The 27,833-nt window shown below is 38.1% G+C and overlaps 1 protein-coding gene across 2 annotated transcripts in view; it reads right to left on the reverse strand.

Moving 5' to 3' along the window:
- Positions 1 to 739: 739 nt before the first annotated feature.
- The window catches only part of NVL (nuclear VCP like), a 90,304-nt gene continuing 63,210 nt past the window's right edge, over positions 740 to 27,833 (reverse strand). For both annotated transcript variants that reach the window (XM_061160132.1, XM_061160131.1), the window contains exons 20-23: positions 20,474 to 20,550; positions 17,497 to 17,585; positions 9,855 to 9,925; positions 740 to 1,055 (exon numbers count right to left, since the gene is read on the reverse strand). In XM_061160132.1, coding sequence (XP_061016115.1) covers positions 1,011 to 1,055; positions 9,855 to 9,925; positions 17,497 to 17,585; positions 20,474 to 20,550 — 282 coding nt within the window. In that variant the 3' untranslated portion in view covers positions 740 to 1,010. The remainder of the gene's footprint in view (positions 1,056 to 9,854; positions 9,926 to 17,496; positions 17,586 to 20,473; positions 20,551 to 27,833) is intronic.

Here is a 27,833-nt window from a genome sequence, read left to right on the forward strand (position 1 = left end):
GGTAATGGAGCAAACCGAGACTGCACCTACCTGAGAGGATGCAGTGAGAAGACCGTCACTTCACGATGCTTATTCCTGCCAAAGATGTACAAGCTGCATTTAATTACGGGGAAACAAACTCACATTGAAGGCATTTTACAAAGTAACTGGCCAGTAACCTTTAAAAGTTAAGACAGGAGTTGTTCTAGACTTCAAGGAAAAGAGCAGGATTTCTCTGGTGGTTCAGTGGTTAAGAATCTGCCTGCCAATGTGGGGGACACAGGTTTGATCCCTAGTTCGGGGAAGATCCCACATGCTGCGGGGCAACTAGAGCCTGTGCTCTGCAACAAGAGAAGTGGCTGCCATGAGAAGCCCGTGCACAACAATGAAGAGCAGCTCCTACTCACCACAATTGGAGAAAGCCTGCGTGCAGCAATGGAGACCCAGTGCAGCCCCCCACCCAAAAAAGAAAAGCAATGAGTTGCAATAGCTAATTCCAAACTAGATTTCTTTGTTATAAAGGACTTCATTGGGACAACTGGAGAAACCTGAGTGGAGCCTGAGGATTTGGTAGGGAAGTATCACAGCTGACACGGTTGATCTGATGTGGATGGCTGGTTATGTAGGGGACTATCCTGCTGTGCAGGAAATATAAAGTATTTACGGGTGATGACGCATCAGGCTGGGAAGCACCCTCAGATGGTTTTTCGGGGGAAGTTCTTTTTACTGTAATTGCAACTTATCTGTAGTACAGTCGAGGTTGTTTCAAAATAAACATTTTATTTTAAAAAGGTTATCTGTTATTTTATTTTGACAATTACTTTTTTTTCCCCTTAAACAGGAGGTAGGGTGTTTCCATATGAGGTTGTCCAGATGGGAAGCATCTTCAGCTTTGACTTGGCCTCATTAATTTGAGGATAAAATGCTTATGTGAGAGCACATGTATCAAGCTGAAAGTGGGCACTCAGAGCACGCGGGCATCTCTGGCATCTCGAGGCACTGGACTCCCGGAAGGCTCGCTGCTGGAGAAGTCACCGGCTGAGGGACCACTGCAGATCCTTATACATTGCTCGATCCTGAGAGGAGAGGAGAGGACAGAATATGGAGCTAGACACTGAAACGAGCTGAACTGTGCTCCCCAAAACTCAGATGTTGAAGTCCTCACCTCCAGTACCTCAGAGTGTGACTGGATTTGGAAATAAGGGTCTAAGTGATTTAAGTTAAAATGAAGTCATTAGGGTGGGCTTTAGTACATCCAATATCATCTGGTATCCTCATAAGAAGAGGAGTAAGACACAGACATGCACAGAGGGAAGACTACGTAAAGACTAATGCACAGAAGACCATGTAAAGATTAATTAAAAAAAAAATTCTATATATTTATTTCAGTGATTTTTTTTCAAGTACCTCTCTCTTCTTTTTTTTTGTTTGCACTATGCAACTTGCAGGATCTTAAGTTTCCTGTCCAGGGATTGAACCTGGGCCCATGGCAGTGAAAACACCATTTTGTAACCCTTGGACCAACTCCTGGCAAGTAGCTCAAACAATGTCAACAGTGAATATAAAACAGGTATTAGTGAAATGCTGAATTAACTCTGAAGTAGGATAAGAGGGCCTTGGTATTTGAACTCACTGCTAAATAATAAAGGTGTAGTAAAGACATTCAATCTTAAGGGAGATCAACCCTGAATATCACTGGAAGGACTGATGCTGGAATTCCAGACAACTCGCTGGAAAAGTCCCTGATGCTGGGTAAGATTGAGGGCAGAAGGAGAAGAGGGCGTCAGAGGATGAGATGGCTAGACAGCATCACCAATGCAATGAACATGAACTTGGGCAAACTTTGGAAGATGGTGAGGGACAGGGAGGCCTGGCGTGCTACAGTCTACGGAGTCACAAAGAGTTGAACAGGACTGAACAACAACGACAAAGACATTTTAAGCATGCTGTGTTTACAGCCAGATTAAAGTGATTCCCTTTTTAATAATAATGTTCTATTTTATAAAATATTTATTGTAGAAATATTAGAAAATACAAATCAACAGAAAAAATTAAAAAGTAATCCTTAATTTCCAGAAAAAACTATCACTACTACTTTGGTCCTCAAGATCTTGTAAATTATTACTTTTTTAGTATTTAAGTTTTTAAATTAGGTAATACACTTACATGGTTCAAAATTCATATACAAGAAAGGTCAATTTTCAAACTTCTGTCCTCCAGTCACCCAGTTTCTCTCCCCACAAGCAATCATTAGTTTCATCAGGGCCAGTTATGACGCCAAACAGGAAAGCTATCTTTTTATCTTAATTGTTGTGCCTTAATTTTTTAAAAGATCTCACAAAGTAATAATAATCAGCTTGGTCATCTCTTTTATTTATTATTTATTCAAAATTCATACCATGCCTATCTCCAAAAGAGAAGTGATAGCTTATGATTCACTAGGGTAGTTTTTAGAAATTAAATATTTGAAAGTTTTAAGGTTTATGACCATCAAAAGTATTAAAGAGAATATACTGGAATCAAGTAGTATCACTGGGACACACATGTAGCCTTCCCATGGATGTTCTTCAGAGGATTAAAAAAACTACACAGTGTGTGGAACTACTGGTTCAGACATGTTAGTAATAAAGTCAGTCACACTGCCTCTGTCACACTGTGCTGATACCTTCAAAGCAAAAGTTACTTGCAAACTATTTTCTAACATTGAAGGAATCTGAGTGACCAGGTTAATACATATTCTATATACACATCTATGGTAGTGTTTACAACTCTTTAATTGCTCAAAATGGTTCCTAACCCACGTCTTATGCAATTTTATATCTTGTGAGTCTAGCACAAAGCTTGGCATGTGTATGGTAGGTACATGATATATATATATGTTTCTGGATGGATGAAAGGATGGGATCTTAGGCAACTCAATACACAGCTAGAGGCAAGAGCAACTCTTCTTGGGAAGTTTTTCTCTCAATGTGACAGACTTGATCAAGCAAATGGATGAACCATATAATCCCGAGTGTGAAGAAGAGAATCAAAGTGTGCCAGCCAGTGGGTGTGAAAAACACTAAACCAACGAGTTAATAAAACAGGAGTGTTTCTATGGTGTGGTTTTAATAGGGGAGGAAGGAAAAAAACACCTAATTTCTATTTGAGTGAGGTTTCCTTCCTGACAGTTGAACAATGCCATAGTAGGCAGAGGGAAAGACTACATTTGAGATAATACATAGCTGGGAAAACAATTTCAAGGTCTCAACATTTACTGATGTTAACCCAGGCTCAGGTCTCTGGTGAGCAGTTATTACCAAAAAAACCAAATCAACAAAATAAGTTATGCTTTATAAGTCTGTGAAGTGACACATATTGGATAATGGTTTCATTCAGCGAAGAAAGTAAACAGCTGACTAAGAAGTAACTGGCAAAAAGAGTCCAATCGTCTAAGCTGGGGTATCTGTCATAATGAACTGCTAATCTATTCGGCCTTCTTAGGACCACACTAGGACATGGCCTCTCATGAGAAACTAGGACTGGGGCTGGGATCTTCAGATGGGAGCCTGAAAGATTGGCAGCAAAGAAGTAGGAATGAGTGAGGAATACAGGCAGAGACTCAGAAAGAATGTTTGCAAACTGTGCTCACATCTCACCCTCAGCTGGTTTATGAGGATTTACTGGGTCAGGTGACAAGTTTCTGCATCTGGCCTCTAAACCAGACCCTACTAGCATGTTAGCCAATTGCTGGACACCGAATCCACTTCACATGCTGTTGTTTTCCCCTCAAACTAAAAACCGTGTGGCACCAGGGAGCCGACTGCTTCAAGGAAAGAGAAGGCACCAGTTAGCAGGGCAGATTTACCTAGCATGAGAACAGGCTGAACATTTCTGAACTATACAGATCAGTTCTGTGGACCTTGGGACAGAATGTACACACCGTTCTCCTTTCATTTTCCTTTTTTGACATCTCCCAATCATTTATTTAATGTTAACTTACTTCAAAGCAACTGCTATCTCCATAAGTATGTCTGAAAGGTTAAAATGTAAAATGTAATCAGGTGTTCTTTTTGTGTTTAACAAGCCTAGCAGATTCTCTTTCAGTATGAAAAAACTTAAGTCCGCCACTAAGTCAATAACTTGATGCCAGTGTCTTATCTATAGCTTTTTATCCTAGGGCCTGAAGTCATGATCTTTAGAAAACTATGCTACCCCTTACATTCCACCTGGCTAGAGTATCTAACTTTAGAGCTAGTCATAGTGATTAGTTTTGCCATGGGCTCTAACCTGAGCTGGACTAATCACAGGTTCCCTGAAACTCTCCTATTGGAGCTATCAGGAAATTCTCTTGCTATGGGGGTTAATAAACAAGTAGCCTGTATGTCTGGGCCTGCAGGCAGCCTTTTCCCACAAGAAACAAAGCAATGAAGTTTCTGGATCCAGCATGCCTAAAGCCAGCAATACTCTCAACTTCCTTATATGTGGAATGGATTCCTCACATACAGACTTGGGTTTTTGTCATTTACAACTAAAGGAACCCTAATATTAAAAGTAGAAAGAGGCAGCTTACAAATGAGCCGCTCAATCCTACATTCAGAAATGTATCAACAAACGCCATACCTGTCTTTTGGTTTGATTTTTCAGATGGATTTTGTTTGACTATCCAACTCTTGTAATTTCAACTGAATTCTCCTAAATCAGAAAGAAAAAGGTTTCCCAAAAATAGAGTAGTCATATGACCCAGCAATCCCACTGGCACCCTTCTGGAAGAATGAGATATTACCCCTTGGCAGCAACATGCACAGGCTGAGATTATCATACTAGGTGAACTAAGTCAGACAAAGAGAAAAATACCACATGAAATTACTTATATGTAGAATCTAAAACATGACACCAACGAATCTATTTACAAAATAGACTCACAGACATAGAAAACAAACTTACAGCTACCAAAGGGGAAAGGGGCTGGGGAAGAGATAAATTAGGAGTTCATGATTAGCAGATACAAACTACTATTTATAAAAGAGATAGGAAATTCCCCAGAGGTCCAATAGATAGGGCTCCATGCTTTCACTGCCAGGGGCCTGGGGTTCAATCCCTGGTTGGGGAACTAAGATCCTGCAAGCGTCACAGCTCGGCCAAAATAAATAAATAAACTAGATAAAGAAAATCCTACTGTATAGCACAGGGAACTATATTTAATATCTTAAATAATACTGAAAATAATACAAAAAGTATATATATACACATATATAATATACATAAATATATATCTGAGTCAGCTTTGCCGTACACCAGAAACTAACATATTGTAAACCAACTGTACTTCAACTAAAACAATTTAAGGAAGGAAGACGTTCTCTGGTACAGCTGTGGACTGTGAAGGAGAACCAGAAAGCAGAGACTTAACGCCCCCGCCACCCACCCAAACATAATATCCACTGGTTTCAAATTTACCGGCAGAGTTTTAGAAAAGGTAACAAAATTAGATTTTACTCCTTAATTATCACAGATGCAAGGATGAAAATGTGGCCCAATTTAAGGATAGGTCAAGCAAGCAATTTTCAAACTCTGCGTGACATTTTTATAGCCAACTCTAATACAATTACTTAATTGTAACTGCAAAATATGTAACACTTAAATGTAAAAACATTAAACATGGAAGCTTTTCAAAATTAGAGCAGGCAAATACAAACAAGATGGTTTCATTTTTTTAGTCTAGAAAACTGAAGTAAATATTTAGAGGTAAAGAAGGTAAAAGAATGACAAATGAAGAGCCATCCCAGGTCAATATATAAAGACCAAATGAACCTCTACATACTAGTAGCAATTAGAGAACAATATTTTAAAAAACATTATAAAAATAAAAAATTATAAATTACTTAGGAATAAATTTGATGAAAAATGTATTTCTTGAAAAATTTACATCCTGAAAATGCAAAACATTACTGGGAGAGATCAAATGGCTCTAATAAGTGAATTTTAAAAAATGAATAAATTTATATAAAAGAAATAAAATTATCTAAATAAATGAACAGATATACTAAGTTCACTGATTGAAAAACTCAGTATTTTTAATACCTCTGCTCTCCCAACTGATCTACAGATTCAATGCAAATCCATTCAAAATCCCAGAAAGTTTCTTTTGCAGAAATTGATAAACTGCAAATTTTATATGGGAAAGCAAAGAGACTAAAATAGATAAAACAATTTTTGGGGAAAAAAGAAGAAATCTGAATGACTTACACTAGCTGACTTCAAGATTAACATACGTATTCTGTAATAATCAAGGGGACTTCCCCAGAAGTGATTAAGAATCTAAATTTCCACTGCAGGGAGCACAGGTTTGATCCCTGGTTGGGGAGCTAAGATCCCACATGCTGTGGCCAGAAAATAAATAAAAATTAAAAATTGATGTAAAATAATCAAGAGAGTGGCAAAAAATGTACAGTGGCATAAAATGGGTATAAATATCAGTGAAACAGAAAAAAGAGTGAAGAAATACATTCATGCATAGACGATCAATTGGTTTTCAAAAAGAGGGCATGATAATTCAATGAAAGGAAAGTATTTTCAATCAACAGGACCACAGTAACTAGACAGCTGCATGGGAAAAAATATCATGACTTTTCTATCTCATTTTAAATTAAAAAAATTAGTTTGTAATGGATCATAGTTCTAAATGTAAAAGATAAAACTATAAAACTACTAGAGAAAAGCAAAGGAGAAAAATTTTTCATAAACTTAGGATAATCAAGATTTCTTATGACAGAAAAACACAAATTATTTTTTTTTATTTTTTTTTCACAAATTATTTTTTAAAAATTGGATTTCATACAAATAAAAAACTTCTGTTCTTCAAAAGATGCTTTTAGAAAATTAAAAAAAAAATTAGGACAAAATATCCTCAATATGAACATCTGTATTCCTCAGCCATAAAAAAGAACAAAATAATGTCATTTGCAGCAACATGGATGAATCTAGAGATTATTATAGTAGGTAAAGTAGGTTAGAAAAAGAAAGACAAATATGATACTGCTTATATGTGGAATCTAGAAAAAAATGGTACAAATGAACTTCTATTTCTAAAACAGAAATAGAGTCGCAGATATCGAAAGCAAACTTACGGTTACCAAGGGGGAAAGAGGCAGGGATGGATAAATGTGGAGACTGGGACTGACATGACACATACTACTATATACAAAGTAGATAACTAATGAGGACCTATGTACATCACAGAGAGCTCTCTCAATGTTCTGTAATACCTATATGAGAAAAAAAAATCTAAAAAAAAAAAAGAGTGGAGATATATATACATAAATGATTTGTTGTATATATCTTGAAACACATTTTAAATTAACTAGACTCCAAAATAAATCCTACAGATATTTCAGAAAAAAATGTGTATCTCATTAAAGGCTTCAAGCCAAGATAAACTAAGAATTTGCACAGCTTAATAATAAGAAAACAACTCAATGTTTTTTTTTTTTTTTTTACAACTCAATGTTTTAAGAGCAAAAGGTGAGGACACAAAATAAGATATCCAAATGATCAATAAGCACACGAAAACATGCTCAATATTTTAGTCATTAGGAAAACAAATTTAGACCACAACAGGATACTATTTCACATACAGAAGAATGGCTAAAATTAAAAGACTGAAAATACTCAAGTGCTGGTGAGAGTGTGGGCCAATTGGAATGCTCACAAAATGCAAAACAGTCACTTGGAAAAGAAGGTTGGCAGTTTCCAATAAAGTTAAACACACATTCGCCACAAGATCCAGCAATTCCTCTCCTAGTTATTTACTCAAGAGAAATAAAAACACATGTTCTCATTCTCTCTCTCTCTGACACACTATTAGCTGAGGAAGCCAAAAACTGGAAAAAACCCAAGTGCCCACCAGCAGGGGAAAGGATACACAAACTGCAGTATATTCATATCATGGAAAACTACTCAGCGAGAGAATGGACTAAACTAGTGAAAAACAGCAATGTGGATGAATCTCTGCAACATTACAAGAGCAAAAGAAGCCAGACAAATGAGTATATCAGTATGATTCTATTTACATAAAGTTCCAAAACAGGTGAAGTTAGAGCATGATGACAGCAGTCAGATCAGGGCTTGCCTGGTAAAGGGACTGACAACTACAAAGGAACACAGCAACCTTCTCAAGTGATGAGAATGTTCTCTGTTATTGACTGAGGTACCAGTTAAGTTTGCCAAAGCTTACACAACTATAGGACTTCCCAGATGCTGCTGGTGGTAAAGAACCTGTCTGCCAGTGCAGGAGACATAAGAGATGTGGGTTCAATCCCTGGGTCGGGAAGACTCCCTGGAGGAGGGCACAGCAACACACTCCGCTATTCTTGCCTGGAGAAGCCCATGGACAGAGGAGCCTGGCGGGCTGCAGTCCGTGGGGCTGTACAGAGTTGGATACGACTGAAGCGAGTTAACATCGCATGCACGGAACTGTATTTGTGCATTACAAAGGTAAATAAAATTTCAATTTTAAAAAAGTAAGGTTACAGGATGAGAGTGACAAATGTGGAGCTATGCCAGTGTGTCCTGATTCTTGGAAAGCCTCAAATCGAAACTCTGATTACAGGTAATAAACATAAGGAAGATTTGTTTTTTAATGACTAAATCTTGCGGGGGTGGGGGGGCACTTACATCACTACTTTCTTGTTGATCAGAATGAAAAGTGCCAGGAAGATTAACTGTCAAACTGTTTTATTTTAATTAATAAGACTATCTGACTCAAAGACAGGCAATGAAATAAAAACATTTCCTCTAGTGTACAAAATGCCTGAGACGTCAAAGTAGACTTTCATTTCTCCACATATGGTAAAAGACCCAGGCCAGGTTCAGCAGACTAGACTTCAGCTGAAAAAGAAGTAAGCTATATACCTAAAAGACACCATCACCAGCCCAAACTCCTTAACTGATTACTTTAGTTAAAAGTGGTAAGATGGTCAAATAAGAGTATTTACACCAGGACTAGAGGCACTGGAACACAGCAACCCATCTCATATAACTGTCTGAACTTGGACTTGAGTGTTTTCAATCAATAATCTTAAGAAATACTGAGCCAGGGGTAATAAATGGATAATGAGCTAGAGGAATTTTAAGTATAGTGAATAAACAGAATCACATGGCTAAGGCAAATTAGACTTCTGGAAGTCCAGAAACAAAAGATATCCATCCAAGATAGGTGGTTCAGTCGCTAAGTCGTGTCCAGCTCTTGTGATCCCATGGACTATAGCCTGCCACGCTCCTCTGTCCATGGGATTCTCCAGGCAAGAATACTGGAGTGGGTTGCCATTTCCTTCTCCAGAGGATCTTCCTGACCCAGGAATAGAACTCAGGTCTCCTGCATTGCAGGCAGAGGATTTACCAACTGAGCTATGAGGGAAGCCCTGAGATATCCAGTGTTCAATTCAGACATTTCTTTGGGTTGGATATTTCCCTGCAAACTCTTCTGTGTCACAGTAACCTCACTTCACTTAACAGCAAACATTTTAACTTACTACAGACAGAATACCTCAACACAGTAAGAAATAAATACAGTAAAATCCAGCATTTTTTATAAGGACAAGTCTGAGCGATTTTTAACTCTTCTCTGACCTTACAGTGAAGGTATTTTTACTTTCCTGAAACTATGAGTAAGTGTAAAGGGTGATACAGGTCAAATAATACTTGAATGAGAATGATTAAAAATTCTGAGATTATGAAAACATACACGAGGTCATTTCCTGTGTTTAGTCTCTAGAAACATTCAAAATTACAGTCTCTCAAGAACACTCTCTCAGAAGCAACCATTTTGCTTTTTGTCATGAATTCATACTACTCTCAATTCTAATTGCTATTCTACCTTTAAGAGCATTGCTTACCTCTTTTGATACAGATGATTTTACTTTCTTGAAAGCTTCTTCAAAGTGCTTCTGACTAACCTTCAGTTCACCTGTGGAGCAAATGCACGAACATACATAATATTTGGGTATAGTAAGCTAACTGTGATTTATAACTAAATTTCTCTTGAGAGGTTTACTAGCATTCAAGGGGAACACTGAGGCAATTAATGACACTGGCTCTATTCTTTTTCAGAGCAATGTTCAAGCCAGATATATTCTGCTCATCAAAGTTATAGACAGTTTTTCCTTTTCTTAATTTACATATACCTAACCATATTTAATTTTCCATCATGCTTAAGTTATGTCATATATTTTAAAAGCATAGTCTTTCTTTCCCCCCAGCAATCAAAACAGTTTATTGTGGAACAAATTATATTACAAAGTACTTTGTCCATATTTAAATAAAATATGTCCATTATTTAAATAAAAAAGAGATTCTTATCCTTAAAAAAGATAAATGGTTCATATGTTCTGTTACTTTGTGTTCCCCTCGGCTTTACTAAGATACTGTTAGTACATAATAAATATAAGTTAACTTTAAGAAGTAACAATGTGATACGATGATCTTTTGCAAAATGGTTACCACAATAAGGTTAGTTAACATCTCCAGCCCCTCGTGATCACCTTTTTATTTATTTTTGTGGTGATAATTACTAAGATCTACTCTCTGAACCGCTTTCAAGTTCAGCTGACCCTTCAACAATGTGAAGGTTAGGAGTGGTGGCCGTCAGTCAAAAATCTATGTTTAACTTTATAGCTGACTCTATGAATCTGTGGTTCTTTTTCTGTAGATTCAACCAAGCATGGATCGTGTAGTGCTATACTACATATTTGCTGAAAAGAATCCACGTGTATCAGTGGATCTGCACATTTCAAACCCAGGTTAACTGTATATAACACACTACTGATAATTAGTACACGGGATCCTCAGAATTTATTCATCGTATAGCAGGATATTTGTACCCTCTGATCAATATCTCCCCATTTTTCCCACTCTCTGGCTCATCATATTTTAGTGTAGTAACACCCAAAGAGAACTATCACTCATTAACAGATAACCCCGTTATCTTTGTATTCTTTAACTTAATGGCAATGTTCATGAAGAAGAGTCACAATTGTTCTTTTTCAAGATAATTCAAATTAATTTAACTAAGAATGAAAAATGGAATTCCATATTATTTAATATGGAATACATACATACATAATACATAATACACCATAATACATAATATATATAGATCATATGACAACACTGGGCTAGAAGGGTGCTTTAATTCCTTATAAGTATAGTTATGCCAACACATGGTAAGAGAAATCTAGTAACTAAACGTTAATTAAGTAAGGCTTCACTTACAATTATATGACAACTTATGTGATGACAATTTATACTTAAAATAGTACTAATATAGAAATTAAGAAAGTGTATTTACCTAAAAGTAAAATACAATGTGTAGCTGAACACATCAAACAGAAGTTGAATGGCATTACTGATTTCAGGTTCAGTAAGATATCAATGCCAAGTCCCTGAAGGACAGGCAGCTGGAAATGCAAACTGCATCAAAGCAGGAATGTCAGAATCTGTTACACACATTTATAAAAAGACATCCCATCAGTTATTAGGAGCCGTCAATACATATACAGAGGCCTGCTAACTTTTAGTGACAAACAAATCCAAAGATAATTATCACATTCAGCTCTCAGGCAGCATACTACCACATAAGGATTTTTTACATGACATCCTAATTTTGTGAATTATATCCCACCCACTTTCAAAACAAACTTAAAATAGCTTATATAAAAGAAATTCATAGAACTGAATCTTCAAATTAAACCACCAAAAAACTCAGGGACTTCATGATTAAGATACGTGTGTTGATTTTCTGGGTCTGCTGAGGCTGCCTGCAGTGGCGCAGGCATCAACACTGGACAGAATCCAGTCTATGTAACACTATGGAGGATACTGCAGCATGTCAGGAGTGACCAGAGCAGCCACGTGTATGGGCCTTCCTTCAACGGCGGGCTATCCACTGTGACAGCCTAGGTTCTTGTGTGACGGCATCTTATCAGACATGGTCTCAGCATTCCTCGGGCTTCCCTGGTGGCTCAGACGGTAAACAATCCATCTGAAATCTGGGAGACCTGGGCTCGATCCCTGAGCTGGGAAGATCCCGGGAGGAGGGCATGGCAACCCACTCCAGTATTCTTGCCTGGAGAATCCCCATGGAGAGAGGATCTTGGCGGGCTACAATCCACAGGGTCGCAAAGAGTCGGACACAACAGCAGCTCAGCAGCAGCAGCATTGCTCACCTACACTAACTCAGAAGCACTCTCAGGGCAATTCAGCCAGAACAAGTGCAGCAGCTTACTGACCTCCTGGAGAACAGCCCATCAGTAAAGGGTGGGATTAGGCAAAGTGAGCTTTAGGCAAGGAGCAGATCTCAGTGGATGAGCTGTTAACAAGATATTTGGAAAAACAAGATTTTGAATAAATGGTATGAGAAATTCAAGATGCGAAGACTCCGACAGAACTAGAGACTTCTCTGCTTAAGCATGGAGAAAATGTTAGGAGCTGAAGTAGACAGACTTCTGAAGTCTGACGTGCAGATCTGCAGATACTATAGACTTGATGGGATGAATCAATCTCCTTGGAGGGAGCCTCGGAAACAAGTTTGCCAAGTCTATTTTCCCACAATGAAGAAGTCCATGCCATTCAGAAGCCGTTTCTTTCTTTTTTTTTTTTTTTTAAAGATAGAGGCAATATTTACTTAAAGGGCAATTCAACCTTCCACAGAACTAAAGCAACCTTTAAGAGACATGTTACAAGTTCAAACAATTTGGAACTCATACTTACAGTGTTTCAAAAGGAAACATTTTAGTTACTTGAATTGTTCACAATTTCTCATTTTAGATTGTGTCTATTGTACCTTGCAATCAAGTTTCTTCACAATGGTAAAAACAATTGGCATCCATAAGATTATGATTTTTAATTTAGTTGCCAGTGAAGATTTCCTTCCATCAAATCTGTCAATATTGAACATTCTGGCTAAACATAGGTTTGTGGTTTTTAAAAGTCACTCCATTTCAAAGTCTGTCTTTCCTTATACAAAGGTAGAAGTTATTTCAACATACCTTGTATTTTTGCCCTGAGCACTAAGAGGAACACTCTGCTAACCTAGTTACCCATAAATGTTCATTCCAGAAAGGGCTTGGTTACCTAATTGAAGGAAGATATTTTAGTACACTTTTTTTTAGGTCATGCTAGTTGCCATTTTGTAAAATTTCTTTTCTCCCCTTTGCTTTTTTTCCTCATTTAGTTCAATCTTTCTAATGGTAGGAAATATAAAATAGCCCTAGATGGCTCCATGGGCCAGTGTGATCACTGCTTTTTGTTTTTCACTCGGAGATAAAAGGCAATGGCATCCCACTCCAGTACTCTTGCCTGGAAAATCCCATGGACGGAGGAGCCTGGTAGGCTGCAGTCCATGGGGTCTCGAAGAGTCAGACATGACTGAGCGACTTCACTTTCACTTTTCACTTTTATGCATTGGAGAAGGAAGCGGCAACCCACTCCAGTCTTCTTGCCTGGAGAATCCCAGGGATGGGGTCGCACAGAGTCGGACACGACTGAAGTGACTTAGCAGTAGCAGTAGCAGGAGATAAAAAGAATCCACCTGCCAATGCAGGGGATGCAAGGGATGCAGGTTCAATCTCGGGTTGGAGAGAGCCCTTGGAGGAGGAAACGGCAACCCATGCCAGTATTCTTGACTGGAAAATTCCATGGACAGATCCCGGGGTTGCAAAGAATCAGACACAACTGAGTGAGCACACAGCATACAATGCATGTATAAGCATTTTAGCATTCTGTAAAGTGGACTAGAAATATGATATTTCTTGATTTGAGAGAAGTAAACCTCATTTGCAGAAACTTGTGGCCACGATTCTGTAAAGTATAGTCAACAGTGTGTCTTTAACAAGTTTCTTGTAGTTACAAATAGGCAGTTAGCATAGTGTGATTATAACATTATGTAAGTAAGTAGCTTTCTAATGATCATAAGGTATCAAGGTGAAAAAACATGTAATTCAGCAATTGAAAACAGTGCAAAATTACAACTGTGTCTTCACTGATCAAAACAATTCATATACACTTTAAATTGTCCAGTAAGCATTGTACAAGCAAGAGTGATGGCTTGGTGAATAATCTCTTCGCTGGGTAAGTAAGTGCTTAAGGACCTAAGTCAGTGTCTAGAAACTTATTTAAAGTTTATTATAGCAAATTGTAATGCTGGAAACAAAAAAATAAACATTTGATCAAAGTGTTTGGAACGTTAATTTTTTGATCCAGAACAGTCATTTACTAAAAAATTGTGAAAATTTATATTGTTGTATGCATTGTACTTTTTTTCCCCCCGCATTCTACTCTTTTTTTTTTTTTCTCTTTTTCTCCCCCCCCCTTTTTTTTTTTGTGCAATAGAGTTTATTAAAGTATAAAAGGGATAGAGAAAGCTTCTGACATAGACATCAGAAGGGGCTAGAAAGAGTACCCCGCATTCTACTCTTATAAAGCATTTTGCATGCTGTACATTTAAAGTAAAATAACATTCTAATTTTAAAGACATAAAACTGTTTTTTAGATATATATGTATACACATAGCTTGTTCTTATAGTTTCAAATTCTTCATCCCTACTTTTTAAAAAGTTTTTACACATTATAATTCACTTTATACTCTGTGGGTCTTCCTTCCTCCCCTTTCCCACCTGTCAACTTGTTATTCCATGTCAGTGTCATATGTGAAGTTACCAAATGAGATCCAATTACCTCCTAATAAAATTACTCTGAAAAATTTCACATAGGTAGACAAGAATACTAACTTATTTAAAGAAATCTCAAAATTGATGTGCAGTGGCTATGCCAAATGACAGTTTTTTGTTTTTTTTTTAAGGACTCCCTAAAAGAGGCCAATTCCTGATACACTTTTGATTTTGGTTGAGGTCATATCTACTCTTAAATAATAACTGGCAGCTTATGTTTCTATCCTTTCTTTCCAGTTCTTTCTTTCTGTTGTGCACTGATACTTTAAAGTTTAAGTGAAATTTGACATAAAGAAGTACATCAATGGTCCTTCTTTTTACATTTTAAACTAGAGTCAAATTTAATTCTGAAATCAGGGAATTCAGCCCTCTTTCTTTAAAAACAAGAAAACATCTAGATTTTCAGGTTTATTATTTTTTTTCCAACTTAATACTTCTTACTGAAAGTCTTGCTCTTATGCTTAGCATTAAGATATTTAAGCACATAAATCTTAATATTTCTGAGGAAAATAGAATAGTAGTGGAATAACTACAAAAGTAATACAGTAGAATAACTGCAAAAGTAATGCTGTACAGAGAAGGGGTAGTCAATACCATGACTCCTATTTGTATTAAGCTGAAATATGGAAATCAGCAAAGGTGAAGTATACTTATTTTCAGCTCTGGCTGTATCAGGCCCCAAACTATGGAAGATGGAACATTTTTTAGACCATGGTGGAGGGGGATGATGGACGGAGACCTATTTTTAAGAGGACCATGTTGGTGATCAGTAGAATTCAACCTCAAAGAGGGAGATTCCTGAATGTATACTGAGGAAACTGTAAGATAGAATCACACTGGAAAATTTTCAAGTTTTTTCAAAAACAAAGTTAATATCTGCATACATCATCCTACACATCAAGTAACCCAGAACAACAAAATGGCATTAGACTTGAATTTAGGGTATATGATTTTAGTTTTACCTTAATTAATTCATATTTTGGATAATGCTTTTTCCTAAAATTATACCATCTACAGGAAGTGGCTTAAGTTTTTTTTTTTTTTCTTTTTTCACTTTTGTCTTTTCTTTTTTTTTTTTTGTGGCTTAAGTTTTAAATCTGATAAATTTTCAAGGCAGAATGCTGGAAACTATAGAAAACTGCACAGGCATTTGGAATTTATACCATTTTTTCTTAGATCGCATTAGTCAAGCTTTGGCATTTTTTTTAAATTTGAAGATCCCCAATATGCCAAACTCTCAGAAGTCAGTGGAGCAAAGAATTGAAGGCAAAATGGTGATTTAAAGACTGTCCCCTCTAAATCCCTCCTTCTTGTCTCTGAAATGGTACTTTGGAAGTCATTTAGACAGCAGATTGGTCTGGGAGCCTCTGTATATGCATTTAAGTTTACTAGCATCCCTCAACTTGGTTTTATGGAAAAGAGAACATCTTTGTTTCTATTATACTGTATTTCACCTGTCTGATTTCTATGGCAGGTTAGATTTTCCTGGTCCCGTAGGGTACATTTTGCCTTAATAAATTATTTGTGTATGTAAGAGTGGTTCACTTCTTAGTCTGGAGCATTTCCCTCCCTTATAAATGTTTGTTAAACATAAAAAAAGGGGATGGGGAAGGAGAGGGTGGGACAAACGGCGAGAGTAACATAGAAACATATATACTACCATATGTAAAATAGGTAGCCAGTGGGAATTTGCTGGATGACTGAGGGAACTCAAACCAAGGCTTTGTGACAACCTGAAGGGGTGGGATGGGGTAGGAGGTGGGAAGAAGGTTCAAGGGGGAAGGGATATATGTATACTGATGGCTGATTCATGATGATGTATGCTAGAAATCAACACAATATTATAAAGCAATTATCCTTCAATTAAAAAGGAATAAATTTTTTAAAAGTAAAGCCTAAATAATTAAAAATAATAAAAAAGGAAGATATGTGTGTTGATAAATCTAAGCTAAGCATATGCTGCTGTAACCGTAAACAAAAGTTAGCTCCAAGACTCCTGGTAGCCAAAGAAAAAAGGGAAAAGAATAAATGAAATAAACACAAATAAAGAAACATCTTCTGGGAAATCTAATGAATAAAAGGAGATCAATACAGGTTTGAACTTGAGATGAAAGTACAGGTTTGGAGGAAAAGGCAGGTCTTTCTGAAGAAAGTATTCGATAGTACTAAGTATCTATATTCAAAGACAGCCACACACTGCAACTGATCAAACAATTCTCCCAGGAACCAAGCAAAGCAGAGGCTATTTCTCTACTTGGCAGTCAGACTGCAGGTCACAAATAAATCATTTTCATCTACACACACCCAAATGGTATTCTAAAATACACTGTCAAATGCGAAGAACAGTACAAAGCTGTTGAGATGTCCCAAAAGAAAGTATAAGTATATGGAAAGTCATTTCAATTTTCATTTCTTATGTGTTTTCTAAGCTCTTCAGGTTAGGTTACATTTTAACAGTAGGTATCACCCTAACAAAAGAATGAGGAGGTTTTCCAGGACTGATAAACAGATCAAACTCATGATGAAAACAGTATATGTAGCTACTAACCTTACTCTAAACATTCTCATATGATGATAAGCAAAGAAAGAATACATTATATAAGGCACCAAGTAACTGCTATTATTATAGCTGTCAGCTACAGAGGTTATATAATATTCCAGAACAGCTGCTTAAAGGTCTCATCAGAAAAATGTCAGTTTTAATATCACAGATGATAGATGCTAGAAAATGGTCATTTTCCAGGTTAACAGTGGCATTAGGTACCCAGAGTGATAATTAACTAGGACTGACAGATTTTGGAGAGAACTGTACCTTTTTCACTTCCACTCTTCTGTCTTGCCATTTCCTGCTTCAGGGCACAGATAGAAGCCTCCCGTACCAAAGCAGAGAGATCTGCACCTCTGAAATAAGAGAAGAGCTCTTAACTCATTTATTCTTAGACACTGTGCAAAAGCCCAGAAAAAAGTCTGAAAGCAATTTCCTTTTTTCTTTAAATGTATTTTTTGAAAGTCTTTTTATTGAATTTGTGATAATATTGCTTGTTTTATGTTCTGGTTTTTTGGCCAAGAAGCAGGTGGGATCTTGGCTCCTTGATCAGGGATCGAATCTGTGCCCCCTGCATTGGAAGGCAGAGTCTGGACTGGATCACCAAGGAAGTCCTGTAATTTCCTTTTAAGTTACATATTAAACATTCAGGAAAGAAACTGACCAACAAAGGTGGGATAAACCAATCATGGTCACTAGGAAAGAGCTTTTAGTTTTTACTCAAAATACTTCTAAGTTTTAGAAGAAAGGAAATTATGAAGGAAACATGCAGTGACTCAAATATTCTCATGCTAATCACTATAGATAGCAATGTTAATATAAAAAGTCTAAAACAGTCAGAAGAAAGCAACTTACACATTATTTACTGTAAAATTTTATTCACAAGGCTCATGCTAAAGTACAAACTGGCCCATTACAAGTATATACCATTAGTATATTACCTAAAGTCTAAACTAATCTTATATAAAAAGTAATTTATGACCCCTACTTCAAAAAAGGAAAATACAAAGGCTAAAGTGTTTGATGCACTTGATTCAAGCTCAAGCTGAATTGACACATCATAAATTACTTAAAATATGACAAGAACTAACAAGTCTTCATTTAGTTGGTCTGTGTAATAATATGCTCAATCAGCATGGTTCTTGCATTCAATGAAAGATGTTGGGGTTGACTGGTGTTTCAATACATGACCTCTTTAACAGGATTCTTAGAGATTCTTTGAGAAAGAGTTTCAACTGGGAGATAAAAACCTCATCTTAAAAAAAAAAATCCTCATCTTTACACAAACTTATTTAATATATAATACTGATAATCCACATACCCAATATTATTAAATTTAGTTTAAATTATTAACTGAACTCAATGTTACTGCTGGTTAGGTGTTAGGTTTGTAACATTATTTAACAATCACATACATGCTTAGGGTATTCATTTCTTTGCGAAAAGCGTGAAAGTGTTAGTCACTCAGTCGTGTCCAACTCTATGTGACACCATGAATTACAGCCCACCAGGCTCCTCTGTCCATAAAATTCTTCAGACAAGAATACCAGAGTGGGTTGCCATTCCCTTCTCCAGGTATCTTTCTGACCCAGGGCTTGAACCCAGGTCTCTCGCATTCACGCAGATTCTTTACTGTCTGAGACATCAGGGAAACCCCACAAATTAAATCAACACTGGTGCAGAGACACCATTAACTAATGTAACAAGTAGCTGAAGGCTGCAGTAGTATACAGTCCCTGTGATGACAGTGGTATTAAAACCTAAAACATATACCATGCAAGTTTAACCCTGACCCATTTAATAAATAACCTCCTATGTGGCATAATCCAAAAGATTGGCCCAGGGTCAATTCTGCATCAAAACTGCCTCTGTTACCAACTGAAAATCTTTTCAGATTTTAGCACTCAAATACATAAACTACTCACTTAAGTCCTATTTTCTTTAGCAGTAAGTTCATTAACTATAGACTGGCACGCATTTGATTCCCCATGAGGGGAAAAGGTACATTCTCCTTAAAGGTAATGCAGGGCTTTTACACAGGCCCTTCAACACCATGGCCTGGGACTGACCACTTCCCCTTCACTGAGACAGTCACCGCTTTCTTAAGTGAGACAAGAGTCCTGACCAGAGTGCAGCAAATCTCTCAGGAGCACTGGGGTTGCGGTAGCAGAACAAAGATCAAGATTCAGATCCCTAAGATGTTTACGTATGAAAAAACTGGAAATTAGACTTTGGATCCTGGCCACACTCCCTAAAAGTGAGTAGCATGGTTTTAAGTGTAATCATCTCATGAGACAGTATTGTGAAATTCTTCAACCAGAACTGGAAAGAACTGAGTGTTTGTATCAGTATCAGTAGCTATATTCTTTGGATATAAATTTACACTGTGAACAATAGACTCTAGAAGACCTCAAAGATTAAAACACCACCTTCCTTGACTGACTCAGCTTCAGAAAGCACATTTACTTGGCCTTGAGCTACAGGAATATCATGAACACCAAGTATATTGTGGACAATCAACAGGGCTTTAAAATAAGCCAGAGGAGAACTCCCTGGTGGTCTATTGGTTAAAACTCCATGTTTTGACGGCAGGGAGTATGGGTTCGATCCCTGCCTGGAGAAGTAAGATCCCACATGTTTTGAGGTTCACCCTCTCATTAAAAAAAAAAAAAAAAATGGAGGGAGAGATGTGCCCTGTTAAATGTGAATTTCATTTCCTTCCCTGTGAGCCAAAATTGGGAAAGTTACTATAATGAAGTTTTATGATAATGAAGAAAACAACAAAAACTCATAACCACAACACACTATGAAAGTAGAAATATCTGACCTCCTGTTTTCATATAGATTGTGTAGATATTAATAGGTATGCTATGAAAAATGCATTCTGAGGCTTGAAAGCTTGTAGATTATTTTCTTTTAAATACTGAAGCACCTAGATAATTTGGCAGCTGGTCATGAGATGTCTCCTGCAATGTTCTGGAAGGACAGAGAGACAAGCTGTGAAGGGCAGTGATGGTAGTCAGGGTGGCTGAACACCAGCGGTTGACATACGAGAGGACGCCCCTATTCCTGAGAACTCCTCAGAGCCTCAAAATGGGTGGTCTTGTCTCTAAGGAGGAGGAAGAGCCAGACCCTGGGTGCTTTACAGTATCCTAACTTAATCCTCCTGCTATCACTCTCCCGCATTTTACACATGAGGAAACGGGGCCTCAGAGAGTTAAGTGATCTAGACTGACATACTTACGTATAACAATCACAGCGAAGGTCACCAGCAATTGCTTCCAAGTTCACATCTGCATCCAGTGGGGGTTTTGTACCATTCTAAGTGAGAGAGAAACATCCACTTTAGTTGAGACTTTAAAGATCAGTATTTATCAGGTGGCCGGTTAGCTCAGTTGGTTAGAGCATGGTGCTAATAAAGATCAGTATTTCCCCACATAATAGGTTCTAAACAGATAGTAACGGCTGCTTGACTGAATGACCATAACTGACTCCCAGACTAGTGTTACAGATTTTTACAAATCTCAGTTTTGAGAAATGAGGTTAAGAAGCAGATCCCAAACTTGGGGAAGCCAAAGGCAAACAATTTATGCTGGTGAAGTGTGAAAAATGTGCAAGCACTACAGCCAAAAACAAAACACCAAGAACAAAACCCAACACCCTCAATCTTTCCAAAGGTGAAGAATCACATTTCCTTTGCCTGATTAAATATGGCAAATACACAAGCAGTCATTAGTTTTGATGTATATATCTTAGCTTAGTTTTAGTGTGAGGTTGGCTCAGAAGGGAGAAATAACATTGCCTGTGACCAGGAGAGAACAATAAGCAAACTGCTCTACAACAAAAGCCTAAAAAGTTTACGATGTTAGATAGTAGGCTTATATGTGCTTTATTATTCTGATTTATAACTTCTATCTGCACTGCATATTGGCTTTCCTTTTTGGCAAATATTACATGGACACAGTTTAAGAAGAAATATGTATACAGGAAAACAGCATGTCATTAAACCTCAAGTGTAAACACGTGTCATTAAACCTCAAGTGTAAACATCAGCTCAGCAGGTGCTCCCAGCAGAGAGCGAGACAACCTGGCACCTTGAGCCATCACCTTCTTCTAGCACATGCTCAGCAGGTGTCCCTGCAGCGGGGCATGTTTAAGAATTTCACAAACTGTACATATGCTAGCTGCTATTATACGATAAAAGGCAAACGTCCATCTATCACAGATTCAAGAAACTCTGACCTGTGAAATAAACACGGGAAAATAAACTCTCTGGGTGACCTCAGCAGACAATTTTGGTGCTTTTTTTCCTTTCTCTCTCCGGTTGCATGTAAAACTAGACAGACTAAGTGACCCCTAAGGTTTTAGAAAAGGCAGAGGAACCAGAGATCAAATTGCCAATATCTGCTGGATCATCGAAAAAGCAAGAGAGTTCCAGAAAAACATCTATTTCTGCTTTATTGACTACACCAAAGCCATCGACTGTGTGGATCACAATAAACTGTGGAAAATTCTGAAAGAGATGGGAATACCAGACCACCTGACCTGCCTCTTTAGAAACCTGTATGCAGGTCAGGAAGCAACAGTTAGAACTGGACATGGAACAACAGACTGGTTCCAAATAGGAAAAGGAGTACGTCAAGGCTGTACATTGTCACCCTGCTTATTTAACTTATATGCAGAGTACATCATGAGAAACGCTGGGCTGGATGAAGCACAAGCAGGAATCAAGATTGCCGGGAGAAATATCAATAACTTCAGATATGCAGATGACACCACCCTTATGGCAGAGAGTGAAGAGGAACTTAAAAAGCCTCTTGATGAAAGTAAAAGAGGAGAGTGAAAAAGTTGGCTTAAAAAACTAAGATCATGGCATCTGGTCCCATCACCTTATGGGAAATAGATGGGGAGACAGTGGAAACAGTGTCAGACTTTATTTCTTGGGGTTCCAACATCACTGCAGATGGTGACTGCAGCCATGAAATTAAAAGACACTTACTCCTTGGAAGGAAAGTTATGACCAACCTAGATAGCATATTAAAAAGCAGAGATATTACTTTGCGAACAAAGGTCCGTCTAGTCAAGGCTATGGTTTTTCCAGTGGTCATGTATGGATATGAGAGTTGTACTATGAAGAAAGCTGAGTGCTGAAAAACTGATGCTTTTGAACTGTGGTGTTGGAGAAGACTCTTGAGAGTCCCTTGGACTGCAAGGAGATCCAACCAGTCCATCCTAAAGGAGATCAGTCCTGGGTGTTCATTGGAAGGACTGATGTTGAAGCTGAAACTCCAGTACTTTGGCCACCTCATGTGAAGAGTTGACTCACTGGAAAAGACCCTGAGGCTGGGAGGGATTGAGGGCAGGAGGAGAAGGGGACGACAGAGGATGAGATGGCTGGATGGCATCACCGACTCGATGGGCATGAGTCTGAGTAAACTCCGGGAGTTGGTGATGGACAGGGAGGCCTGGTGTGCTGCGATTCATGGGGTCGCAAAGAGTCGGACACGACTGAGCGACTGAACTGAACTGAACTGAAGGTTCCTTTTAGTATCAACGCTTTCAATTTTGTCAGGGGGCAGAGGTGGGCAGGGATTCAAGGAGGCAGGATCTTGGCTCCCAGATGAGGGATTGAGCCCAAGTCCATGGCAACACCAAGTTCTTACCACTGGGCCACCAGGGAATTACCCCCAAAAACCCAGGATCTTATTACCAGTTAAATAGAGATAATTTGGTGCTACATTTAAGAGAGGGAGGGGAAGTCTTGTTTAAATAGTGATGATGAACATGCAATAAAGATTTATCATGATGGAGAAAAATGTTTGGACTTTCCAAGCTATGTCTACAGTGGGAAAGCCTGAGAACACTGCCTTGTTGAGTCCCAGTCCACCGTAGGAGGCAGCATGTGGTGGGACGAGAGGCTTCCTCATTAGGCCTGAGCCCTTACGAGAGTCTTTAATGTTCCTGAGAAACCATCAACCTTACCCTGATTGTCACCTAGCATATGGACGTTCCCTACACTGCTACAGAATTTTACTTCAGACTGTCTACTGTCCTGTTTTGATCAAAAACTCAATCATAAGAAATCAACTCATGGAGGAATACCTGAGGATAATTCTTTCATATTTCTCAAATTCTAAATTCTGTTCTTGGGTCAAGCTGGACTTTCACAGAGGCCCATGCATCTCAGAATGCATGTCTTTGACCTTTCATCAAGTTGTTTTTAATGAACCCGTTTTTAGTTATGTAAGGATAACCACCAGCTTCAGTACTGAAAAGCTTATATTGTGTTTATTGTGTTATTATTGTGCTATTATTTGACATGGATATTATCGAAAACATCTATCACATCTGAGTGCTTTCTTTATGAGAACCTAGAGGAGAAACTTTTCTTAACAACTACATACCGGGAGCAATTGCCAACTTCCTATATTCAAGGCACTCTTTTAAGTTAAATATTTTGAGAAAGCTCAATATATAAAGGAACACAATAAACAAATGCTTATCTAAAAGCAATATTTTAGAAGAATAATAAATTCTTAGAAATTTTCTAGTTCTTAGGAAATTTTTTTTAGAGAAACTAACTCCCAATATATTATCAATTGGAAAAAAGTAACAAATTGTCCTTTTTTCGGGGGTGTTTGTGGTGTGGTCAACCTAAGATACTTCCAAAAGTTTCACTAGCAACATTACTTTCCAATGAGTAGAAATGCAGGCTGAGGAATCTTGGGATCATTAAAATTTAATTATTCCTAACTGAAATGTGGAAATGTTTCTGACCTTCAGTAAGAAGTAAAATGAAAGGTCAATTCTATTTACTGTCAAGTGGGAGCAATTAGAAAAATTTTAAGTGCAATATTAGTAAGCTTATAAAATCAAATATGCAAATACTACAGAGGCTCATTTATTAAAATGATACTTATATGTGTATGAAAATATTTAGAACTGTTTATACTGGTCTTCTTCACTACTGATTTTATCACTTCTTGAAAGTGTGAAAGTGCTAGATGCTCAGTCGTGTCCGACTCCACAACCTCATGGACTCCACAGCCCACCAGGCTCCTCTCTCCATGGGATTTCCCAAGTACTCTTGAGTGGGTTGCCATTCCCTTCTCCTCGCAACCCAAGGGTCAAATCCAGGTCTCCTGCATCGCAGGCAAATTCTTTTACCATCTGAGCGATCAGCGAAGCCCCTCTTAATAGAGCTCTAATGGATGTCTCAATAATTTCATGACTAGGGAAAGATGAGTCAAAGGAACTGTTAGAGAAAAAGAGTCTCGTAAGAATCTGACTTTTGCAACCCCATGGACTGTACCTTGCCAGGTTCCTCTGTCCGTGGGGTTCTCCAAGCATACTGCAGTGGGTTGCCATTTCCTTCTCCAGGGGATCTTCCCAACCCAGGGAATGAACTTGGGTCTCCTGCATTGCAGGTGACCTGAACCACCAGGGAAGCTGACAAAGTAGTCAAATTCATAGAGACAGAAAGTAGGTGGTTGCCAAGGGGTGGGGGTAGGGTGGAATGGGGAGTTTAATGGGGACAGATTTTTAGGCTGCAAAATGGAGAGTTTTGGAGATGGACTCTTCAACTATACTTCAATACCATAAAAAAGAAAAAGAAACACACATCTCTGTATCTTGTTGTCGAGAGATAGTTTATCAGTAAAATGGAAATAATATTCATTTGAATATTTAAATATTCAGTCCACAGAGTTCAAAAAGCAGTTGCAAGGACTAAGCATATTCATATATGTAAAGCACCTAGAACAGAGTGTTTAATAAATATCACATCATTCTATCAGATATTTTTATCTTAGCTCATGAAAATTTAACAGTTATACTTCTAGGTGAGATGTTTTATGTTTTAGTCATCTGGAGCACATTTTAAAAACACTGAGAATTTTGGGTCTTTCAGTGGGATTTTAAAGATTGCATATAATTTTATTTTTTTTATTTTATTTTTCCCATTTATTTTTATTAGTTGGAGGCTAATTACTTTACAATATTGTAGTGGTTTTTGCCATACACTGACATGAATCAGCCATGGGCACACATGTGTTCCCCATCCTGAACCCCCCTCCCACCTCCCTCCCCATCCCCTCCCTCTGAGTCTTCCCAGTGCACCAGGCCTGAGCACTTGTCTCATGCATCCAACCTGGGCTGGTGATCTGTTTCACACTTGATAATATACATGTTTTGATGCTGTTTTCTCAGATCATCCCACCCTCGCCTTCTCCCATAGAGTCCAAAAGTCTGTTCTGTACATCTGTGTCTCTTTTTCTGTCTTGCATATAGGGTTATTGTTACCATCTTTCTAAATTCCATATATATGCGTTAGTATACTGTATTGGTCTTTATCTTTCTGGCTTACTTCACTCTGTAAAATGGGCTCCAGTTTTATCCATCTCATTAGAACTGATTCAAATGTATTCTTTTTAATGGCTAAGTAATAGTCCATTGTGTATATGTACCACAGCTTTCTTATCCATTTGTCTGCTGATGGGCATCTAGGTTGCTTCCATGTCCTGGCTATTATAAACAGTGCTGTGATGAACATTGGGGTGCATGTCTCTTTCAGATCTGGCTTCCTCGGTGTGTATGCCCAGGAGAGGGATTGCTGGGTCATATGGCAGTTCTATTTCCAGCCACAGTCATCAAGACAGTATGGTACTGGCACAAAGACAGAAATATAGATCAATGGAACAAAACAGAAAGCCCAGAGATAAATCCACATACCTATGGACACCTTATCTTCGACAAAGGAGGCAAGAATATACAATGGAAAAAAGACCACCTCTTTAACAAGTGGTGCTGGGAAAACTGGTCAACCACTTGTAAAAGAATGAAACTAGAACACTCTCTAACACCATACACAAAAATAAACTCAAAATGGATTAAAGATCTAAATGTAAGACCAGAAACTATAAAACTCCTAGAGGAGAACATAGGCAAAACACTCTCTGACATAAATCACAGCAAGATCCTCTATGATCCACCTCCCAGAATATTGGAAATAAACGCAAAAACAAACAAATGGGATCTAATTAAACTTAAAAGCTTTTGCACAATAAAGATTGCATATAATTATCTCCAAGCATGTGGCAGACATCAAATAACCTTTCTGACTTTCTGAGATAAGGGTAAGTTTTAATGACATTTATAGGGAAGAAATGGAAATTACAAAAGAAAAAAATCCCACTTGTCCAAGGGTTTTTAATGATAAGCCTCTCATTACCACATGATTACCAGAATCACCAAATACAAAGTATAAAGAAGGAGTGTGTCGTTGCTCATTTTTCTCTTAAGAAACATAGGCTCCAAGAGATACTGAAAAGCTGGTCTGACCTACAGATCTTTACACATTTCAGACCAAGACTGAAGAATTTTATTCTAATCTCACCATAATATTTCGAGTATTAATTGGAAAAAATGGAAAGAGTATATATAAGACAATCTGGGGACATTAAGTAAAAAGCTAGCACACTTTGAAATACCATGGCTTACTAAGCATTAAAAATGCCAGCTCGCCTCATTGTGGCTGAGTCTTTAGAAAGACAACCTGTAGGGGGAGGTCCGCCTTGTGGACTCTGCCCTGAAGTGAGAGATGCTGCTTCCCTCCCTCTAGCCTGCTTCAGCTTTAGCCATCGACACAGATCTTTAAACATTCCAGGCCTCTGGAAGGGAAAAGTGAGGTAAGGATGTGAAATGCAGTGCAAGGAGCTCTCCTCAGAGGGCAACAAAATGTGCCCAGCTGCCCAGGCCTGAGCGGGTTCCTTCCTGTGGAATGGGTCTGAGAACAAGACGCACTCATAACTGCTACAAAAACAAAGTCTAAGAAAAAATGGCCCACAGCCCTCCTTAGCCTTTAGCATGGACAGATGTTGAGAACTGACACTTTAACAGTCTAAACCACAAGTCCACAAAAGTTCCTTTCGAAGCTGTACAGATTTTTATCAGTCTTCTGCTTTTTCTTTTCTTTAACAGTCACAACTTTGTGCATGGAAGCTGCCCAAAAAGCCTTTCTAGCAAATTCTAGGTCTTTCCCTTTTAACCTCAATATTTACGTTTTTGTTTAGAAAAAAATTCCCCACACCCCTCCCCCTAATATACAGTTATATGTTCATGACATAAAAATCTGGAAATATAAAGCCACCAAGACAGAGAAAAGCAGGCCCTGACATCCAGCAAGTGGTCCATGGCATTGCTATGAGTTGGCTGGGCTCACAGCTAGGCAGTGGTGCTCTTCTGTTGAACATAAACACCTTTTTACAGAACATCAACATCAAACAAGCCCATTCTCGACCAGGATGGATTAACAGAAAAACAAGACTCCTGGATAATCATGGCTGCTGTTTGGTCACTAAGTTACGTTCGACTCTTTGTCCAACTCTAAGCCATGCCAGTAGGTTCAGTGTCTGGTGAAGGCTGCTTTCTGGTTCACAGACTTTCTTTTTGCTATAATGTCAAATGATGAAAGCAGGCAGGGAGCTTTCTGGGGCCTCACTGTGTTGTTGTTCAGTCACTAAGTTGTGTCCAACTCTTCGCGATCCCATGGACTGCAGCACAGCAGGCTCGCTTGTCTTTCACTATCCCCTGGAGTTTGCTCAAAT

The sequence above is a fragment of the Dama dama genome, chromosome 14, assembly GCF_033118175.1.
Source record: "Dama dama isolate Ldn47 chromosome 14, ASM3311817v1, whole genome shotgun sequence".
NCBI lineage: Eukaryota > Metazoa > Chordata > Mammalia > Artiodactyla > Cervidae > Dama > Dama dama.